Source organism: Podarcis liolepis (genome assembly GCF_965112155.1).
Source record: "Podarcis liolepis genome assembly, chromosome: 6".
In the NCBI taxonomy this organism is placed as follows: Eukaryota; Metazoa; Chordata; class Lepidosauria; order Squamata; family Lacertidae; genus Podarcis; species Podarcis liolepis.
The window spans coordinates 53705597-53721610 of record NC_139559.1 but is presented as its reverse complement, the minus strand read 5'-3'; the positions used below and the strand labels follow the sequence as shown (position 1 = coordinate 53721610).

General features: G+C 41.6%; 1 protein-coding gene and 1 long non-coding RNA gene across 6 annotated transcripts in view; one reads left to right on the top strand and one right to left on the bottom strand.

The window, feature by feature from the left end:
- Positions 1-509: 509 nt before the first annotated feature.
- LOC310709663 (cytochrome P450 4B1-like) lies at positions 510-12307 on the bottom strand. 5 transcript variants are annotated; one of them, XR_014527617.1, is made up of 12 exons: positions 11995-12306; positions 10325-10466; positions 9399-9443; positions 8739-8866; positions 7429-7559; positions 6225-6376; positions 4600-4706; positions 4231-4418; positions 3470-3603; positions 2761-2865; positions 1419-1501; positions 510-1090 (listed from the first exon to the last, which is right to left on the bottom strand). XR_014527617.1 is itself a non-coding variant. In XM_083509642.1 (12 exons), the coding sequence occupies exons 1-12, from the start codon at positions 12190-12192 to the stop codon at positions 922-924; spliced, it is 1542 nt and encodes a 513-aa protein (XP_083365768.1). In that variant the 5' UTR covers positions 12193-12304; the 3' UTR covers positions 510-921. The 5 variants fall into 5 exon arrangements, 4 of the variants coding, with proteins under 4 accessions (XP_083365768.1, XP_083365770.1, XP_083365769.1 ...); XM_083509642.1 differs by having other exon boundaries at positions 2801-2865; positions 11995-12304; XM_083509644.1 differs by lacking the exons at positions 510-1090; positions 1419-1501 and adding an exon at positions 1621-1741 and having other exon boundaries at positions 2801-2865.
- The window catches only part of LOC310709723, a 60784-nt gene continuing 46501 nt past the window's right edge, over positions 1732-16014 (top strand). Inside the window, exon 1 of the long non-coding RNA XR_014527637.1 lies at positions 1732-2492. This is a non-coding gene — a long non-coding RNA (uncharacterized lncRNA). The remainder of the gene's footprint in view (positions 2493-16014) is intronic.

Below are 16014 nucleotides of genomic sequence, written 5' to 3'. Positions count from 1 at the left end.
TAGTTATGACCTATATATTATAAAGCTGACTAATGCATACTTTGTTTTACTAAAAACAAACAAACCCCAAAGTATTCCTAGGTCTATAATATAAAACATATAAAAAATAAAATCCAGCCATATTAAGCCTTGATTTCAGAGTTTATATTGTAAATAACCAAAGCTCTGTAGTGGGCATGTTCAATAAGCACAGGAGAGTTTGCCATAAAATCACAGAAAGATAGCAAATAATTCATGACAACTAAATACCCATTATCCCAAAAACCCCATCTGCCAGGGGCAAATACTCATCTGGAGCTCATTGTCATTGGCTCATCCTACTCTCGAGTAGGACCCTGGCAGAGACACATGCCTGGCTGGCATGTTCTCTCCCTCCTGGTCAATCGTTCGGGAGCTTCAGAAGCTTTCTTCTGCCCTAACATCACAGCGACTGATGCCAACAGACACCAGCACACTCAGGGATCCACAGAGTTTGTGCAGTCCGCGTAACAGAACTCAGTAGCTCAGCATTTGGATAATCTATGTTTATTTATATATAAACACATATGGAGCATTCTGACTTAGCTCCTTCCTCTTTCTCATCAGGTAGCAAAGAGAAAAAACAATGGACAATCGTAACACAAACATCCTGTCTCCGTCACTTCCCACACTGTGGAGTCAAAACATACACCGTTATGTGATAGACAACAACCCCATGACTGCAATCATGGAGCAGGAATTCTAACAATTAACAGGGTCATATATAAGTTGGTCTCACATCAGCTGTTCTGTGGGAAGGGTCCTGAACACTTTTTAATATGTCACAACTATCTGCTGTGTTTTTAAAATGTGTAATTTACCTGTAAACCTTCTTAGAGAAATATTTATTGGCAGGAATTGAGAGTCCAGAAGCAAGCATTACTACTCTGGTAACAGCAGCCATCAGTGGAGAGCCTTCAGCTTCAGATATATCCCATTCATGGATCGGGTGACAATTTGCGGCATGGGAATTGGGAGGTTGGCAGGATCAGGAAAAAGCTCAAAGTGCAGGAGTGTCAATGCAAGAGCAACCTTCATCTCATTCATGGCAAACTGCTGTCCAATGCAGTTCCTGAGTAGAATAAAGGGCGACATTACATTGTGAACAGAAGAGCATTCTGCAGATGGTCAAATCAGGGCCTTTTCGGTTGTTGCTCCTTCACTTTTAGATTTCCCTTCCCAGAAATGAATGTCTGGCACCATCTTTGTTCTCCTTTGTATGCCCTACCCTTTTAAGCTTTTGAGTATATATTGTTTTATGCTGGCAGCTAATTCTGCCTTGCTGTGGACTCATTCACAATTTTATAAGCCTTGAACACAGTTGTGTCTTTCATGGAAGATTAATGTAAGTCTCCTTTTATGGAGGAAACAGTGCAAAATATAGGTGAGAAAATATTTACCTTGGCCCTGCAGAAAAAGGCAAGAAAGCATATGGGTGGCGATGCTTTGAATTCTCTGTGGAGAATCTTAGAGGATTAAATTCCTACAACAGAAAATAAGTCATGGAATTTTGGATTAGAATGGCAACTGATATAGTGGTAAAAGAGCTAAAGGATAAAGGGGCATTCAGAAAAAAGAATACTGTTCTATACCCACTTACCAGGTCATAATGCCCATTGAGCTCCATGGGGCCTAGTTCTGTAAAGGATTATAGGACTGCACTCTTAGCAACATGTTTTCCCCAATGTAATATGAAGGAAAATTCCTTCACATCTATAAATGCCTGGGCCAAATGAGACATGATGTTAATTGCATCAGTGTGCATGTTTTTAAAACTGTACACAGTCATTGGGGTGTCTGACCAGCAACAGGCCTGCAGGGCTTGGGAGGGAAATGCTAACCTTTCCCCCCTGTTGTGCTGCTGATGTTGCTCCTGAAGTTGCTCTTTGAATGGTGAGGGAAGCCTACACAGATTTTGTAAGCAGCACTTTAGGGACTGTTGGGTGGTGGATTTTTGGCAGAATACTTCCATAGCTCCTGACCTGGATTAGGAATGTTTTCTCGATTAGGATTCCACAGCAGCTTTGCCAATATATTTTGCAATGGTTTTCTTTTCGCAATAGATTTTTGCCATTTTGTAAGTGCGTAAGCAACATTTTAAGAATCATAACTACATAACATGTGGCCTGTCCTTCTACTTAATTAGTACAGTATCTTCCTCATACTGTTCTTATCCAATTCTGTAGAGGGACACACTAAGCTTGACATCAGAGTTGTACGAAGATATATCCAAACATTTTTCTTTTTACTAACAGCTGCTGGCAGGAAAGGGATTTGGATCAGAGTCATGGCATAGGGAGGAATTTAGCTCTACATGTGCACACATGCACAGAAACACACAGAGAGACACACACGTTTTCGCCAGCATCTCTCTCTCATGCAGACACTCTAGAGCTGGTAGTATCTACATAGGAAAATGCAGGCATCACTTGTGTTTATATGTTTCTGCTCCACATTTAATATCATATCAGGGGGTAGATAGTTTGGCATTAGGCCATTGATATGGGGAAATGGATTAAATGTGCCTTTCTCATCTCCAAACTGGAATACTTCTGGATGTGTTTAGTAAGCTAAAACAAGCAAGAAACTGGTAAAACAAAACACTGGGATAAATCCACACATCTAGTCACACAGTGTTAGTGTGACAAACAATTGGCTTCTTTTCTTAAAGAAATTGTATGCGTCTATGGCAATTATTCCACCATCTTTTTCTCAAAACATGTCAACTTCTCTCAGTCTCACCAGAAAAGTCTTGCTTAGGCTTTTCTTCTTTTATTATTACCTCAGGATTTCCCCAAACCTCAGGATTTCTGTGAAGACCATAAATATCCAATATAGTTAGAAAGCCTGTGGAAAAAAGAGACATCATCTAGTATCATTTCGTCACCAGTGATATTATGTAATGAGAATTAATTGTTATCCAGTGGCATTTACCAAAACATTCATTCTCAATAACTTGCTGCAAAGACAGGCAGATTTTCAGAGCTGTTGCACGGATAACCAGGATGATCCTGCACAGAGTACAGGAAGGCAGCTGGAAAGCATATTTCCTGGTCATATAATATTTGTTTGTTTGCCCAGAGAATTCATTTAGGTGTAGGTGGGGCCTCAAGAGATGGTCCATCTAAGGCCTAGTAGCTCCTGAAAGTGTCCATCTGAACACAGGGGCTGTGTACCTCTGTGTAGGCATGTACACCTGTGTGTGTCCTCCACATATTCCGTGTGCAAGAATGTGAGTGTGTGCAAGCAAGATTGTGCGGTGGCCGCATCACAGTTGTCAGTAACCCCACAAGGTAGGCCAAGGGTGAATGTGGTCCAGAAAAGGTTAGAAACCCTTGATGGAAGTTAAGTGACAGTGGAATTGAATAATGAGAACAGTGTAAGAATGAAGATGGAAGAGGAAGGGGTGAGTTCAAAGGAAGTCTGCAGAAGGGAGAGAGGGGAAACCTACCTTTTGGTAAGGTTCGTCCATCAGCAAAAATCACAGGAGAACCCACTTCTCGTGCTATAAGAGGTACTGGAGGATAAAGCCGAAGGCTCTCCTTAATGCACATGGTGCTGTATGTCATCTTTCCCAAGTTGTCCCTTAAAGACACAGCCCAAAATTGCCAGATTTAGGTCTCATAACTGTTTTTTAAGGGAAGCGGGTGGTGCTGTGGTTGCCTTGGGCTTGCCGATCAGAAGATCGGCGGTTCGAATCCCCACGGTGGGGTGAGCTCCCATTGCTCAGTCCCAGCTTTTGCTAGTGGTTCGAAAGCACGTCCAAAAGTGCAAGTAGATAAATAGGTACCACTCCAATGGGAAGGTATATGGCGTTTCCATGCGCTGCTCTGGCTTTGGAGTTCCGTTGTGCCAGAAGCAACTTAGTCATGACCTGGAAAAACTGTCTGCAGACAAATGCCGGCTCCCTCGGCCTGTAAAGCGAATTGAGTGCCACAACCCCAGAGTCATCTGAGACTGTACTTAACTGTCAGGGGTCCTTTACCGTTACCTTTTACCTTTTTAACCATTCAATAAGATGTAGCAAATAGGGTTCGAGAGCATAGGATTAGGCCAATTTCCCTGGAACCTAACGAACCTGAGACTTGTAGTCAGAGTACTCTGACCCTAAAACACACTGCAGTGTTGCTGTCCCTTCATCTTCTCTTAATTTCTGAGAAACCCATAAAGCAGGAAATAAACATTTAAGGTTGAACAAGAATTTAGCCTGACCATTGTATCTCTTCCTGTTGCCCAAGAAGCTCCATGATCTCTCTGCATCTCTGCTGATGTTCAGGGTTCTGGGCCATACAATAAAAGAGCCAAGAGATTCCACTAGCTGTGGTATCATGACCTTCGAACATGAATGTGTCCACTTCTGCACGTATGTCTTCATCTGACAATGGATTTCCATTTTCATCCTAACCACACAGGGAACATAGTGTTTTATAGGATTGGTGAGATCCAATATTTAAAGTTCTCCAAGACCCTCCTCCCTCTCCCAGCTCACATCAAACCTTTCAAAGAAGGTTAGTGATGGCTGGAAAAGCTCTTAGCAATATAGCATGGCAGGCATAGGTGCATTATTTCTACAATGTCCACCTTTGCGCAAAGAAGAATATCCAGGAAGTCCAAATGCCTCTTCTTCAGAATCTTTTCAAGCTCTTTCTCATTCTTGAGGGAATCCTTCCTCTCTCTTATTACCTTCTCTGCATTGAAAACATGCAGTATGAAATGAATAAAGCTATACATAAGAGGCAAGCAAATATATTTAGATTGTGTTATGCTTAGGGTAACAAATACTTTTATTAGCTGAGCTCTGAAAAGGAAGCTTAGAATGATCAGTAGCTTAAAGAGCTAAAAGTTTTCAGTCCAAATTTCAGTCCACAGTTGGGAGCATTAAGGCTTCCAAATGCTGGTTTCTGGGAACCACAGGAGGGGGAAGTTCTTTTGTGTTTAGATTCTGCTTCCTAGGTTCCCACCGGCATCTAGTTGACCACTGTGAGAAAGGATGCTGCACTAGAATGGGCTATTGGCCTGATCCAGCAGGCTATTCCTATGTTCTTAGAGAGAGTTATCACGTTGGGATTAAAGCTTCACATAAGGAGAAAGCTAAAAATGAGAAGAAGTCCCAGGATATAGGGAAGATGAGAATCCAGATGCAAACTCTGTGCCCTTTCACACACACACACACACACACACACACACACACACACACGTACGTTTCCTCAGGGTCTTTTGGGTGTTTAACAATTCAGTAAAGGTTACATGATCTCCAGAAATCCAGGGAGAAATCCTGAACAGAAATGATGTGGGAAAAGGACAATGAAATATTTCTCTGGGGACAGAGAGAAATTATTGAATTGGCTGCATTCATGACAATTGGAAGATTGGAAGAAATTCAAAATTTATCTTAAGAAACATTGCAAAATTAATGAATGTTAAAATGTCGAGGTTCTTGGGGAAAATGGGGGTTACAGCTGTAAAAGATTAAGTAAAAGAAAAGAATAAGGAAAAAATTTGATAAAATTAAGTTTTGTTAGGATTTGCTGAAATAACTTTTGAAATTGGGATGTGGAAAGGGGAGGTATGGGGAAGTCAATGAAGTAAGGTTTAAGGGAAAAAAGGATGTGAAATTATACATGTTTGTTTGTGTGTTTGTTTGTTTATGTCTATAAAAACTTTGTAAAACCAATAAAATTTTTATAAAAAAGAAAGAAAGATATATTCATTATGTTAGACAAATGATCAGATTTTAGGGTTCCAGAAAGAGAATTCATGTTATTAGGAAGCATGAGAATAATTGATAGGGAGGTAAATATAATACCAAGGTGCTGGTTGATTTCATTTATAAAATTTTACTTCTTATAAATAGAAAGTCCTTTCTCCTTATATAAATGATTGAGCACATAACTAGAGAGGAAGTTAAGTTGGAAAGGAGGAGGCAGTTATGTGTTTTCTTAATTTTGCTTCAACCTTTTTCATTTCTATTCTCTCTATTATAATAAGACCATTGTTAAATTAATTTTAAAAATTTTTTGTCTTGCTTTTCAAGTGCATCATACCAACACTTACAATTTTTAATTTTCCTAATGGTACTGAAACAATATCTTCTTTTATTTTGAATTTTTTTATTAGGAAATAAAATTATATATTAGCTCAGAAGAAGAAGAGGAGGAGGGGGAGCAGGAAGAAAAAGTTGTTGCCAGGAAGTAAAAAATACATACCTGTGTGATGGTGGGCTATTTTGCAAGCTTTGTAAAACTGACGCCCTTTGGAGCTCAACCAGTAAATGAGATCATTGTGATGCAATGGTGTTTTCAGTCTCTGATAAGCCAGGAACCCAAGATCAAAAACAGTTTGAATATAGGAATTTTCTCTGTGGACAGTGAGAAATGGAAACCAATATAAACACACACAAAAAAAACAAAGATTAGGTGACTTTGTAAGAGCCAACAAGCTGATGATCAATCCAGATAAGTCTGAGGTACTGTTGGTGCGTGGTTCCCTAGACTAGATGGATTGTGATGAAGTGGGTATGTAGTTTGGGGGTATTTCTGGCAGCCTTGGTGGCCTGTAGTGCCCTCAATCAGCTTTGGCTGGCAGCCCAGCTGCACTCCGATCTGGACAGCGATAGCCTTATTTCCATTGTCTATACTCTGGCTACCTCTATGTTCAATTATTGCAACACCTTATGTATAGGACTACCTCTGAAGACAGTTTCAGAAACTTCAGCTGGTGAATAATAATAATAATAATAATAATAATAATAATAATAATAATAATAATAATAATAATAATTTATTATTTATACCCCGCCCATCTGGCTGAGTTTCCCCAGCCACTCTGGGCGGCTCCCAATCAAGTGTTAAAAACAGTACAGCGTTACATATTAAAAACTTCCCTGAACAGGGCTGCCTTAAGATGTCTTCTGAATGTCAAGTAGTTGTTTATCTCTTTGACATCTGTTTGGCGGCCTTGAAGCTCACCAGGGTAACATGTTTTGAGCATATTGCACAAATTCTGGCCTGACTGCACTGGATGCCGATTAGTTTCTGATTACCTGGTACCTTCCATGGTGAGCTAGGCCTGGCAGGACAGCTTACTCTATGGCCTTAACCCCTTTGTGCATTAATTAGACTTAAGCATGCTGGTTATATGAGGCTGGTTATCTCAGTTGAAGCCGACAGTTGGAAGATTCATCACAGACAAACGAAAGTATTTCTTCGCACAGTTAAACTATAGAATTTACTCCCCAAAGATGTAGTGATGTCCATCATCCTGAATGGCTTCCTTAACCATATGCAGATCGCAGAGGTGACTGCAATCTTGGGCTTGCTTCTCATGACACTCCTAGTGCATGACACAGAAAAGAAGGTCTGTATCTGTCTGGGACTCCCACCTTCTCTGAAATGGGGATTTTATACTGACCTGTCCGTTTCAGCATTTTTCTGGTAGCTGAAGGCACATTTCATAATAGTATCAAGAGTCATCAGACTGACATGTTCGAACATCTCCACTGATGCTGTGGGGTTGCTGAGTACCAGCTTTCCCCATACATCCTAATATTTTAGGAAAGGGAAAGAAATGAGAATAGAGAAGTCTCCTGAATGATTAGATGATTCATTATTAGATATGATGCTGCATTTGTAGAACTCAGCAGGGAATAGGGGTTAAAGTAGGACTGGTTGGCTCTGCCTGTCATTAGCTCTGGCTCCACTTACTGATGGCCTCTTTGCCTTCTATCCTCCTAGTCCCAATGGGCATCAGTCACTACCGTCTGCTAAGCAGCTTCCTCCACTGCAGGGGTAGGCAACCTAAGGCCCGGGGGCCGGATGCAGCCCAATCGCCTTCTAAATCCGGCCCAGGGACGGTCCAGAAATCAGCGTGTTTTTACATGAGTAGAATGTGTGCTTTTATTTAAAATGCATCTCTGGGTTCTTTGTGGGACATAGGAATTCGGTCACCCCCCCCAAAAAAAATAGTCTGGCCCACCACATGGTCTGAGGGACAATGGACCAGCTCACAGCTGAAAAAGGTTGCTGACCCCTGCTCTACTGGCTGGTAAGCGTATCTCAAGGACACACATAAAGCCTTTTGATTCAGGGGAGATGTGGAGAAGAATGAGGAAGCATCAGACAGACAGAGAGAGGGAGAGAGAGTTTGTGTGTCATAACTAGACATTGGGGGGAAATGTATTTGTTCCTGCAAAAGTCATTGCCTGCAACATAAAGGACTGCTCAGCTAGCCTCATACTTTCACAGGTACTCCAGACTCAAACTTTTCAAAAGAACTTTGTGTTATGGAAGAGGAAGTAAACACGGTTTTGACATACAATTCTAGCTAATACAACACTGCACAACCCTTCAAAGTGATGCATTTAAATATTCCACAAAGAAAGCTGATGGTAGTCAGCATCTGTCTGTCCTGAAAATGTGGAAGAACTAATTAAGACAATATCAAGGGTCACAGGTTACGAAGGAATTTTAGAATTCAATACTGCTGCAAACTCATTGCCTGAGACCCAAAGGGCTGCTCAACTAGTTTCACACTTCGATGGGGGCTTCTGACTCAAACTTTTTGAAAGATCTTTGTGGTATGTCAGAAGAGGCTTTCAGGTCAAAGAAAGAGTCTGCTCTGGCCCTCTGAGTTTGCTCAAAGCAGGACTAAGAACATGAAGGTGGATGAGCAACTTCTTAGACTGGAGCTGACCTCCTGAAAGTAGCAATGGGGTTTCTTACCAGCATCTCCTTGACTGATTCTGCCATAAGAGTCACATAAGGCTTCAGAATATTGTAATGGAATCCGGGAGTCAGCAATTTCCGGTGCTGCTGCCACTTTGGCCCATTCAGGACGAGAAGCCCCCTTCCTGCCAAGGAAAGGAAGGAAAATGAGGAACAGAAGCCAAAGATAATGTTGTCTTTCTTAGGCACATACACCAGGGCCAGGGTCACATGGTAAATTATCCACCACAGATGGCAGGGTTTATAGTAGAAGGATCCCCCCAGGACCCATTGAAGTAGGCACTTAATTGCTGGAATAATTCAAGTTAAGAATCTATTTACCTACTAAAGGATTTCTGAAACATGGAATGCAGTGTGTATATTTCCTTACAACCCGAGAAGTCCATCTTCATAATCTCTATAAGGACAGACTTTTGAGATTGTAGGAAAACATACTATAGAGTCTGCAGAAATCAGTTGGCCAAAGGAATAAAGCTGGCACTGAAGTCTCCTGGAAGGCACCAGAGGGGAAGTCACCAGCTTAACAAATACTAGCAGCTTCCCGTAGACCCAAAGGAACTTTGAACTTTGTAAAGCTGAGAATATATGTATATGCTCGATACAAGAATATCACAGTAAATTCAGGAATACATGAAATTAGTGAGAGAAAATACATACCAATCCATGGAATTAGGAAGTCCTGTGTTATAAGAGGTTTAGGATCTGAATAGTGTAATAAATGAGATAAAATGAGTTTAGCATGAGATGGTAAAAAACTATTTGTGAGAACAAATTTAAATGTTTAATTTGCTGAATTGTACTCTGTTGCCTCAATCTAGGGGATTCCTATGGGCACCCAGAACTCCCTCACTTGCCTCTCCTTGCTTTTCAGCAGCCAGATCAGATCCAATGCACACTCCCACATCTTTGCACATGAGAATTAAGAGGAACAACCTTTGCAGGCCAAGCTTGCCCAGCCTTGGGGACTCCAGCCATTTGTTGGGCAAATAGTTGTGCTTCCCCCAATTTCCAAAATGAAATATCCAGTTCTCTAATGTACTTTTTGAATTTTGTAGTCTGCTGTGTGCCTTCTCCACCAATCTGATTTGAGCATTAAAGACTTGGGTAGAACTAGAGCTGGGAGCTGGGAGTTCTTTGCCTGGCAGTGAGGGACTGATGGGAATTGGAGTTCAAAACATCTTGAAGGCATCAGGTTGGGGTAGGTTGCTTTAGGATGCCCTTGAAATATGAATCACTTACATTTATTTCTTACCTTACAAAGAGCAGTGCAACTTACTGCATGAATAATGTTGACAGCCTTCAGCATACAGTGGTGCCTCGGGTTACAGGGTACTTCAGGTTACAGATTCCGCTAACCCAGAAATAATGCTTCAGGTTAAGAACTTTGCTTCAGGATAAGAACGGAAATCTTGCTCCGGCGGCACAACGGCAGCAGGAGGCCCCATTAGCTAATGTGGTGCCTCAGGTTAAGAACAGTTTTAGGTTAACAACGGACCTCCGGAACGAATTAAGTACTTAACCTGAAGTACCACTGTATTCCTGTAACTGCACAATGAGAGGGACATAAGATACAAATTTCTTACCGCCTCTGCTGTACACGGCCTTTGCATATTCGGGGTGGTTAATGGACAGGAAAGCCAAGAAATTTCCATACCAACGTGGATAACAGTGTGGGTACTTTTCTGTCCATGCAGCTGCGTTCAGGAATTCTTCCTCAGGTTTCATCTGTATCGGTAACCAATTTACCGATTGTAATTAAATGTTTAGTTCAGGATGAAAACAGATAATCAGGTAATGTAATAGTGTATAACTTTCAGCTGGGATGCATATGTAACAAAGGAATAATTCACCCACTTGGCTCAATCCTAAAACCACAGTCTTATTAAACCTGTTTCTTTCTATTCTGCATTGGCCTCCCCTTATCAATTTCATTTCAGGCTCTCAGGTGTAGAAGAACACACACTGGTTGAGCATGAATAAGCCATTGAACTATAAATGTTAAGGGGGGGGGCAGCTGCCAAAGAGTACATTTAGAAAAGCATTTTTTCTTGTTGGAATAAATTGAAACATTATACACAAAATTATAATATAATATTTATGCCTGAATCTGTGAATCATTCTTCAACTTTAGGTAAAATTGGATAAGAGAAACAGGTCCATCACAAATGCAAACTGTTGCATGCCAAATATGGGAGTCAGGGTTAGAGGCTGAATATGGAACTAGAGATCAGCATATTAGGGAGGCCACAATACGTGGCAATGCCCTGTTCAAAATTTCAGCACTCCAACAGGAAAATGAAATGGATATAGATGTGAACCAAAGTCCACCTACACCTGTAATCAATAAAGTTGTAGCCTTCCCTCCTCCCAAATTGTTGTCTTATCAGGTATGTTCCTTTATACCATAGCTATTGCCTTCACACAGTGGGGGGGGGGGGGCTATGACTAGGCCCACAATGGCCATGTATGCTGCTCCTAGTGGGCGGCAGTTGCAAGCCCTTGTTGGCGGTCCTCCATTCAGAACGTGCCAGGAGTCACGTCCCAGTGACTAGCTAATGTAGATTCCTTGGCCAAATCTAAAGTTCCAACTGTCCAATCATGTGCAGCCAATGAGTGGAGCCCAGTCTGCTGAACCCGCACAGCCGTCCCCAATCCATCTCCCTTGCAGATGTCAGCAGACTGATTGACAACATTAATGAAGCAGCACATTTGATAGAAAATATCCTTTCAGAATGTGACATGAAGCTGAGAAAACGCTGCGCTGGATTCTTCTGATTGCGCAATATGAATTGGAACCAATGCTCAAGAAAGTATTTAATGTGTGTCACACCATAAAGTTTAAATTCACTGATTTCATCTATCATTCTGTGTTCCTGATGTAGTCTTTGCAGGCCAACAACAACAAAAACAAGATTTATCCCTGTTTATGGTTAGCCCTGCAACACTTCCCTAGTTTCTCAATAGCTTTGATAGTGTGGTAATAGCTTCACTTGTGGGTTTAAGAAAACAGCTGTATCAGCAGTTAATAAGCTAATGTCATGAGTATGTTGCACAATCTTTGTATGATCCTTTTAACTTCATTTACTAATGCACTACACCAAATAAAGTTTCTTAGTTTCATAATGATTGCCTTACAGTTTAGGCACAACTGGATGGTGACTGGTAACACAACAATTTTCAGTTCCTTATTGAGAAACACAGTTTTACAAAGAGAGACCCAACATCTCACCAGGAAAGTCAGAGATTCCCTTACCATGTGGATATGGCCATAGAGCCAGTGGCTGGGAGGTCCTGGGAAACTCCTTAAACCCTTGTTCAGTTTCTGCCTTGTCTGAAATAGCTGGATGGCTTTCAGAGTGATGCAGATGAAGATCAACGCCACAGTCCAATGGAAAAACTGAGAGGGACTCGTTGGTAGCCAGGACCACAAGCTATTGATGACAATTTCCATAGCCAGCTGCCTGTTGCTTGCTTTGCTCCAGTAGCTAGAATACGTCCTCAAAAGGTTTGCTGTTTTGCTGGCTTTGTCTTGTGAGCTGCATTAAATTACCAGAACAACTTTGTGGCAGCTGGTTCTGCAGGGACCTGGGAACTTTTTAAACCTCCACCCACACACTCTAATTAGTTTCACCCACTGGGTGCTGAATCCTCCCCTTTTCCTCACTTCAGAGCTGGACCATATCACTGTTATTGGGAAATGTTGTTTTAATTAACTGCATGCAGGGTAATAATGTACTTTATCAGCGGAAGCATTTGGTATACCCAGAATTCACTGATATTCAAAGAAGATATCACAGTGACTTCAGGGAGGACTGATATAGAGAAGGGCAATTGATAGAGAAGAAAATTTTCTTTCGGTTTTACGTTTGCCTCTTATTTTGTGCAGTGTTTCTACTGAGCAATAGCAACTGCTTCCAAACTTCCGGGGTGGCGCCATCGGTAATGGCGGACTCCCTCTGATCTGGAGGGACCAGCTCCACGGGAAACGGGTCTTTTCCGCTACGGCGAAGCGGGGACCCTTTCAAAAATCACAGGCGGATGAAGCCTGTGACCATGTGACTCGGCGGGCACCTTTAGCGCCCCCCCAACCTGCAAAGGAACCCACTAACGGGCTCCGGAGTGAAGAGGGGGAAGTGGCGCGGTGCTGAGAGTCAACTGCTTCTTCTGTGGAGCGAAGCCGCACAGCCGTTGCCAGAGAGCGCTGCCTTTTTCCTGGGACAATTTGGCTTTTAAAACAATCACCCGTGAGTACTTAAATTTCGGACAATTGGACTCTAAATAATGATTTGCGAGTAGAAAGGAAAATTGGACTTAAAAGTTTATTTCAATTTGGCACTGAAACGGGAAGGTCTAAACAGGAAGTCAGCCTTCCGTTTCTTTGTAGATAGATTAAAGCAAAGACATGGCAAACTAGAGTTCAGAAAATCGCTTGTAAAGGATTAACTTTCATCATTTAAAATTGTTGAACCCCCTTCGGAAGCAGGAGAAGAGGGGGGATTTTTTCCGGACTGTTTAAACCTGCAGAAGAGAGTGTAAAGCAAAGTAACTTTCCACTGTCTTGATCCTGGAGCGGGGTGTCAGGACTGACGTTCTTTGGGAAGCTCATTGACCAGAGACAAATGTTTTTGACAGATAGTTAAAAGAAGAGAAACATAGTGATTCCATTGTTCCCCTTCGCATTTTATAGGAATCAATATTGACAAAATATCTGAAAAAGGAAACTTGGTTGTTAGATCTGTCTTTAAAAGAAAAGAACAAATAGAAGTTCTTCCCCTAGAGGGAGCCTGTGAAACTGTAACAAATTCTGAATCGGGGAGCTTGCAGCTGCTACAGATTACGATCGTGGGAATAGACTTCTGACCTTGCAGGACAATGTATTCAGAAGCTCTGTTGCGTGCTTTCTGTAAAACAAGTGCCCTACTGGAACAGCTACATGAGAAGACGGACTTGATGACTGATGTGATCAGAAATTTTGGACAGGCAGTGGGAAATTATATAGAGCCCACCCAGGAATCAAATCAGGAGTGTGCTCTGACAGAACAGATGAGGGAAGAGGATGTTGCTGAACCTTGGGCGCCAGAGATGGAGGGAGCTGTGGCCCAGCAGGAACATGAGTTCTTGGATTTGACAAATGAACTTGGAAAAAGCCAGATTTGGAAAGATAGTTTGGTTTGGTTTGGAAATGGGGGGTTGGATAGACCCCCCTATGCAGGGATGTTTGGACTTTTCAAGTCTGGCAATGGGCCGTGAGATGTTTGGGGTTGTGGGGGCTCTTAATTTTGGAGGGACTTTGAAACATGTTTTTAATTACCACATGGAGTTTAGTGTGGACTATGGAAAAGTGGCTGATTTGTCGAGAAGGGTCAAAAACATTGTCAAGTTGGAGTTCCCACGAGTGAAAGGAGCAGGAGACAAAGGAAAGTACAGCTATAAATATGAAGAAGAGCTGCGGAAGGGACATGGAAGGGACTTAAGGGCCTCGGACATAAGATTACCAGGTTAATGCGCTAGATTGATGGGATAGAAAGGACTGACAAAACCCGGGACCAGGAGGAAGAGACGCTGGATGAAGATTGAAAGAATTTTTTTTTAATTAAGATTGATTTATAAAATTGATGAATGTTAGAAAAATGTTGGAACGAAATTATTTGGCTTTAGCAAAAATGTTTAAAGAATTATGTAAGAATATCATGGTTATGAGAAATTGGTAAAAATAAGATCTAAGTTTTAAGGTTTTTTATAGTAAGATAAGATTAAAATAGATTAAGGTAATGTAATGACAGAATATTAGGAAATATGGAAAGGATTTGCTGCGACAATTAACAACTAGGATACAAAACAAGGGAGGAGGAGGAGGACAAAGAAAGAAGGTAATGACAGTTAAGGATTTGAGAATATTGGATTTGTTTTTAAATGTTTGTGGTATATTTTTGTCTTTTGATCGTGGTGTGTTATTTTTTGATTTTGATTTCTATTAATTTGTATTGTTTGATTGTGGTTTGTTTTTCCTTTGTTTTCTCTCTCTCTTTTTCTTTGTTTTTTTTGTAATTCTAAAATTTTCAATAAATATCATTTTTTTTAAAAAAACAGAATAGCAACTGCTTCCAGTTTGAATAAATATTGTCAGCCAACCCCTGCTTGAGTTGAGCTTCCCTCATCATCTGCATGGACTGAATCCTATACTTCTGGAAAAGGGTCTATCAAGCCAGAGGCATCCCATGAACCAGTCTCCCCTCAGGAACTGAAGTCTTTATACCAGTAGCTGCAAATTCCCCAATAGTGATAGGGGACCTATTTGATTCAATTTCCTTTAAAATATATATATATATATATTTAAACAATACACAATCTCTGAAATGATACAAGAAACAAAGCGCATTATTCAAAATTTGCCCTTCGAATTTTGTGGTGTAATTCTCCAACATACACTGAAGTAAATTGTGCATAAAAATGCAGGTATTTGTGAAAATGAAACCGAACAACACATTCTATTAATGACATTGCTTTGCAAAAATTTACATATTAGTCAAAATTACATACATTTGTATGCTAGGAAAAAAATGGCACTAATATTATGGATTTTCACGAGGACAGAGTGCCAAGTTTCAACCTACTTCCACCTTGGATCCCCAGATGATATTGGATCACAAATCCCCAGATGATATTGGATCACAAATCCGCCATCTTAGTCAATGGTCAAGGATGATGGGAGTTGTAGTCCAACAACTTCTGGCTACCCAGGGTGGAAAAGAGCACTGCTCTAGGTTTGGTTGAAGGAAATTAGCAGCTTGGAGCTATTCGCGGCCCTGCTACTGGACTAAGCCACCCTAAGAAGCACTGCATGCAATGGGCTCCCAGCTGGGGTTAGGTTAGCTCAAGAAAGGAAAAAATACATGGGTTATGTAATGGTTCTAGGGGTTGCTCGTGCGTAAATTGGCACCACCACTGGCTGGGTTACCTGGGTGAACTCTTACTGTCCGGACAGCCATTCACCCGTGGCTGTCTCAATCGCTGGCAGAATCCGTCAGTGCGCGTTTCTTGAACTTCTTCCAGCATAAAAGTTCTTTGACACCTAGTCGCCGCCTACTCTCCCTGCGCGGAAGCCTTCTGCGCAAGGAGGGTGTGGGCAGCGGAGGACCAGTGCTCTCCCCGCTGGTCTCCGGCGAGGAGTCATGGAGCCACCTCGCCGATTCCCCCATCTGCCCCCCTTCTCCACTGGTGCTACGCTGATTTCCTTCCCCAGAAGATGGGCTGCTTCTCTCCCTCCCGGGAC

Bases quoted from the DNA above. Each gene is read 5' to 3' on its own strand.
- LOC310709663 (XM_083509641.1), bottom strand. From the start codon at position 12,192: ATGGAAATTGTCATCAATAGCTTGTGGTCCTGGCTACCAACGAGTCCC. The intron at 4,707-6,224 runs GTATGTATTTTT...TTTTCAATGCAG, and splicing joins AATAGCCCACCATCACACAG to AGAAGGTAATAAGAGAGAGG. The intron at 4,419-4,599 runs GTGGACATTGTA...CTGTGTGGTTAG, and splicing joins ATATTCTTCTTTGCGCAAAG to GATGAAAATGGAAATCCATT.